The sequence below is a fragment of the Lactuca sativa genome, chromosome 7, assembly GCF_002870075.4.
Source record: "Lactuca sativa cultivar Salinas chromosome 7, Lsat_Salinas_v11, whole genome shotgun sequence".
NCBI classification, from domain to species: Eukaryota; Viridiplantae; Streptophyta; class Magnoliopsida; order Asterales; family Asteraceae; genus Lactuca; species Lactuca sativa.
Genome location: NC_056629.2, coordinates 169,412,168 through 169,418,407, shown reverse-complemented (window position 1 = coordinate 169,418,407; position 6,240 = coordinate 169,412,168). Strand labels below are relative to the sequence as shown.

The 6,240-nt window shown below is 33.6% G+C and overlaps 1 protein-coding gene across 1 annotated transcript; it reads right to left on the bottom strand.

Annotated features, from left to right (window-relative positions):
* Positions 1–1,130: 1,130 nt before the first annotated feature.
* Positions 1,131–5,910, bottom strand: LOC111912008 (cellulose synthase-like protein H1). The gene is made up of 8 exons (XM_023907765.3): positions 5,556–5,910; positions 4,556–4,886; positions 3,867–3,992; positions 3,175–3,291; positions 2,868–3,077; positions 2,565–2,676; positions 2,283–2,461; positions 1,131–2,138 (listed from the first exon to the last, which is right to left on the bottom strand). Exons 1-8 carry the CDS (start codon positions 5,831–5,833, stop codon positions 1,272–1,274), a joined length of 2,220 nt encoding a protein of 739 aa, XP_023763533.1. The 5' UTR covers positions 5,834–5,910; the 3' UTR covers positions 1,131–1,271.
* Between the last annotated feature and the right edge of the window lie 330 nt (positions 5,911–6,240).

Sequence of the window (6,240 nt, the reverse complement as noted above, 5' to 3'; positions counted from 1 at the left end):
ATTCGGTCATGAAGATTTCTAGTAGCCAGACTTCTTTCCTGGGAAACATGCAATGGTGGTAGTGACTTCACCCACTGCTTCTTCTTTCTTGTTCCTCCCCGCACTCTCTACCCTTCTCAAGGACCTCTCTTCCAATTGCCTCCACTGTCCAAAAAGAAAACATCAAAATCATGATCTTTTTCTTAATCTGAAGCTTCATATTTGGAAATAGTTATGGGGGCGTATGCGCTCGATACTCAATTTTGTAGATTTTTTATTGCAAGTATCGATACTTAATTTTGTGTGTTTTTGATTTTCAATATCTATGTGTGAAGTATGTATGGTTTAAGCTGGAGAGAGAGAGAGAGAGAGAGAGAGAGAGAGAGAGAGAGAGAGAGAGAGAGAGAGAGAGAGAGAGAGAGAGAGAGAGAGAGAGAGAGAGAGAGACCCTTTAATATTAAATAAGTATATATTTTTTTAAATAAGGCAAATCTTCATAAATGGTCCCTGTGACAGTGAAATGACATAAATACCCTTCACTTAACGGCCAAAAGCTAACAGAGTTAACAAAAAGGACAATTTGTTAAATGTTTTGAAACCACAGGGTCCATTGTGAGGTTTTTAAAGATTAGGGACTAAACTTTAGTTTTTTGGAAACCACATGGATCATTTTTGAAGTTGTCTATTTTTTATGTTATTTTTTCACTTTTGATACGTGATCATGTCAACTCAATGTCACATAACCAAATAGTTTTATATCATCAAGTCACATCACTAAATACTGAAAAGCCAACATATCACTTCAGCAGGTAAACATGTTAATCGATCAAGTGGTCAACATTACAAAAAAAAATTAGAAAACTTAGTGACTAAATTGAAACAAAAAATAACAGTGTCAAAATTAGATTTTTGTAAAATACAATGACTTATGTGCAATTTACCTTTATTTTAGTTGAAACCTTCCAAAATTTAACATCCAACATAAATGATCCTTTTGAAAATTTTATTTTAATTGAAACCTTCCAAAATCAAACATCCGACATAAAAGGATCCTTTTGTAATTTTTCATGATTCTGTATTACTAATATTCCTACACACTAAAGCATGTATTATACACATATTTTTTTTTTTTTTTTTTCATTTCTAACATATTATCCACAAATGAATGCAACAATTTGTTACATAGTAACATATAGTTTTAACAATGTTCCATTTTAATCCTAAACATGATTCTTAACCAACATCTTCTATTCAAATCATACAAACATAAATCTATATAAAATCATCTATAATTAAGATGATCTTCTACATAATTGCACAAAAAGTAAAGCCAAAGCTCCAGCCTTCCAAATTGTTGATGTAGGAATCCTATATTTCCCATTCCCAAAAATCCCTTTAAAGTATTCCCAAAAACATAGTATCATCCAAACATTACAAACCATCTCCCCAAATCCAACCTCCCCTAATCTTGACATCCCACTAACCAATGCAGTGAGACTGACCAACATTATCGCGACACCTGGCACAATCACCGGTGATGTGTCGTAAACAAACCTTCCGGAAGTATCTTCATCATCATTACTTTCTTCCTTTTGTGTTACTTCAAAAACTATATTCGATAATCCAAAGAGCTTCAAGACGACAGTTACAAACGCGAATGTATACGCGGTCATGGCGTTTACTCTCCCCATTCTTTGGAGGTTCCACCACATACGAAATGACAAATTTATCCTTCGGAATTCCCACAACACGTAAAGATTGTAAATGACAAAAATACCCCCGGGGATGAGAAAAGCCGGCTCGTTCACCTTCGGCAAGAAATGGGAACCAGTGATGATGCAATACGACAAAAGGGCCGCGTAAATTAGCTCGAAAAATGACCGAATTGCCCATGAACTAAGCCATAGGTAAGCGAGGGCTTGTCGAAACCAAAGGTTTCCTTTTATAGTAAGAAGTATTGGGCTTTTATCGGTGAATAAGATTTCAAGAAGCCCCATGGCCCACCTTTTTTGTTGGGTGTTGGCGGATGTATACGTTGTAGGGGCGCACCCGAGAAATGCGGGCGGGTCGGGTGTGCAAATGACGGTTCTATACCCTCTTCCATGGATCGTCAGTCCAGTGAGAACATCTTCGGTTGTCGATCCGTACATCCATCCAACCTAAAAAAATATCGCGAGTTTGTTAAATAACTATCGTAATTAGGTTTATCTGTAAAAAAACTTTATTCTTCCAGCAACCTCTGAGCTGGCTCACACTGCCCCCACCCTAGGAGTATCATGTGAGATGTAAATCAGATTGTTTACCTGTGTGCCCCACATGGTACCGTACTCATAGCTACAACCCGCAACGCGAATTGCCGCTTCAATGAAACTCGAGGGTCTCCTTTGACTTTCTATCTTTGAATTTGAGCTTGATAATATCTGAGCGGCTGATTCTTGTAATTCAATTGACTTTCCGAAGATTTTATGTAGATCTTTTTTATCTATATTTTGTATTTAAGAAAATAAATATAAAGAGTTAAATCAAAGTGTAGACATCAAAAAAATGACCATGAATATGAAAAAAAAAGGTTTATAGTTACGTACTGGTTTTTATTTTATCATTTGGATATGAACCATAAATAACCTTTCGTCTGTGAAAACAATTCGATCCTGCGTAAAAAGTCCCTTGAATTCCCGAAATTCCATTTGCAAGATACTGACGTAAACATGAAAAAAAAGGTTAAAATGGTAAAATCATGTGGGATTCTTGAATTTGTATTTGGGATGTCATTTGTTTGTGACATGACATGATATGATTGGACTGGTATTCATGTCAAACACAGTACAACCTGTCATGTCATGTCAGATTAAATCTAGAGAATAAGAGATTAAAAAAAATATACACACATAAAAATTCGCGAGTTGATTCCCAAAAGGGTCATCCTTCAACCCGTTATAGAAAGCTTGAGGAAATTGGATAAAACCGGCATCTTCTTCATTCTTGAAACTAAACAGCATACACATTGCATGAATAAAAACTTGTGGATTGTTTGCGTACATGTCACAGTCTAGATTCAAAATCAGGGGCGAATTTGTCATTACTCCCGAGACTCTTGTCTGCTCATCATTTACACAACATTATTTATTCTTCTTGTTGTTTATAAAATTAGAAAAAAAAAATGATAATTTTATAAAGCTTAAAGAGCCTACAAACCAGAACATTCATGGCACCAGCTTTGTAATGATGTTGATGCTTGGAGCTTTTTTCTCTTGAGATGTATATCACATGGGGTAAATCATTTGGATTACCTTCTTTATTTTCCGATATAATCTACAACAATTAATTTTATCATGTCAAAATCTTCTTTTTTAAAATAAGAGTAAAGATTTAAGAAGTTATTACAATCTTTCATTCATTATATTCTTTGGTAATTGTTTAGTTTGTTATGTTTATGTTTATTTTTTTTTTCTTTTCTCCTGTTTTACAAACCTCATGTTGTTTCACTTATTTTTAGCCTTGACTCAGACATAACCATGTGGCTAATGTCGTTATGCAATCAAACAAATCAACCTTATCACATTAAAAGCACCGTTTGAACCACAAACACCAGCCTCCGAGATTTTTCTGACATGTCAATCTCATGGAGGAATTCCATCGAACACTTGGATTGCAACAGAAGCTTATAATATAAAAAACAATGGTTAAATCTCTTAAAGATCCGTTTGAGATAGAAGTTTATTCTATAAAAAACAATGCTTAACTCTGCTAAAAATCCCTAAGTGTCATAGTTTAGCTATTAAAATGATCTGCTTATCAAACTGGGTGCATATCAAGATTTGCTAAGCTTATAGCCACACATCGTTACTTCATTTATAAGAAAAATTGGGAATGCTTGGACATAGTACCTTGATGATAGTTGGGTGGTCCGACCGATGAACATTATAGAAATCAGCAAAATCCGAATTACGATCACATGGGATGGGCCTCTGAGATGCGAACTCAATCTTCTTGTAAAGATCTCCATATTCGTTCTGTAATCAATATCATACGCAGACAAAGAGCACGTGAAAACTTGTATATAATGACAAGCAACAGTATATTGACGTAACGAATTTGGATACCACATATCTTCATATACCGAAAACACCATAGTACCCAAGGATTACGAGTTCAATTTGAGTTTTGAAAATGCCCATCTAAAAAGTTTCAACCTTTTTCGATAATTATCTTTTTAATTGGATAAAAATTGCAAGAAGTTAAGAGGGGGTGGGGGGTGGGGGTTGGCTTTTATCATTATGTTTGGTAAAATCATTTTAGAAAAAAATAGAAGATAAAAAATGTAATCATTTGAAAAACTATTTTTAGAATTTTGATATAAGAAAACTGACTTTTTGAAAAAGTAAAAAAACCTGACTTTTTGTATATTTTTCCAAAAGTCCTTTTGGGCTCTCAAATCTCAAAAAATAAGCCAAACACCAATGTCATATAAAAGTAAAAATCGTACTTAAGGGGGTTAAAAGATAAAAATTTGAAAGATTAGGGCAGATACCAATTTAAGAAAATGTTTGAACTTTCGGAAATTCCAAATTACTACCTTCATCTTTTTCCATTCTTGTTGGAATTCTAATGAATCGTCTTTTAATGGCGTCGACTCGGGAGTAAAGTATCGAAACGGAGCTCTAACTTGGACGTTATACTTTTTGCAGAAAGGGACCCAAACTTTTGCAAACTTTATCGTTTCAATAAGTGAATAATATGTAAGAGGTGAGCAGCCATCGTCGGACAGATAAAGAGCTAACTTGTTAGATGGAAAATCTACTGCTAGCAAAGATAACACCGTGTTCATTGTTATGATAGATGGTTCTAGGATGGCATCGGCGGTGGTTACAAAGACATCTACCGCCGGAAACTCTGATTCGTTTACACTGCAAACATATTTTGTTGCATATGAGTAATTTTGCACACAAGTAGCAAATAATATTCACAACGTTTGATAACAAATGGTTATGTATGTTAATTTTGAACGACAGTCATCTCAAAGTTAAAGCCTGTGGAATATAAATATGGGATAACTCTATTTTGAAAGTGTATACTAAAAAGTAACATTTATTTGAAATGGATATACTATTAAAAAAAAACAAGTTGTTATCATTTGTTTGTATCTTGATGGAATCTATAATGCATTTGAACTCTATAATTAATGGTTTGCTATATAATAATTTTATTTTCCATACAATATATATGTTTTTCTATACAACGAATTGAACTCTATAAAAATTTGATAAAATATATTTTTTATAAAATATTTATTTATTTGTTAATCATTTATATTAAAAAAGTTTTTATTCCCATGGAACAATTCAATAACCATTGAAATCATTTCTATTGAATGACAACGTGGCATCACTAGACATTCCAATTTATTCGATAGTTCCATTAAATTATGCGATGTAATGCTCTAAATTTGTGTATTTTTCATTAAAGCATAAAAAACCGTCAATAAACTGATAACTTAATAAGTTAAGACTCGTTTTCTAGTTTTAAAGTGGAAAAAAATTCAAAGATCGAGACTAGAAAACCAAATCGAAATTTACCTGTTTAAGAGTCTTTCAGGATACGTTTTGGTTGAACATTGATTCCATTTAGTCGACATAACAAGAATCCAAGTGAAAGTAAACATTGACTCACACAACAACGCAAGAACCCATGGGAAGTAATGGCCTTGATCCTTGAAGTAAACGACTCGATAAATAAGTAGGGAAACAAGAAGGGAAAGAATCACGAGCTCTATGACTCGGGCGGTTGTGTTCTTATGGACTATTTTCTCTTGTAGAGGGAGAAAAGTCGAGTTTTGAGTGTTTATAGCCATCATGCGATAACTAAAGCTATAACAAGTGCATGGCCTTTTATAGCATAGATTTCTTCAGTATTTTGCAAATATACACGAAGGTTGAAGAAGGGTACAGAAAGTGGTCGATGTTGACATTTGTTTATTAACGTATTTCTTTAGTTTTCTTTTGTGGTAGCAAAATAGATAAAGACGTATTGTTCTTTCACGTTTTTTGTCTCTATTTGTAATGTTTGTTAACATATTTCGATAGTGGTGGTAGAATAGGCAAAACAAACAAAGATGTGGTTTTCTTTCTAGAACGATTCATTTTTATACACTTTTCATAAATTAAAGTGACTTGTTTTTAGTCCATAAGTATTTGAACACATCTAGGAGTCGTCAAGTATTGTCTCTTCCTTATTCTATGGACCAAATTAAAGCAAGTGTAC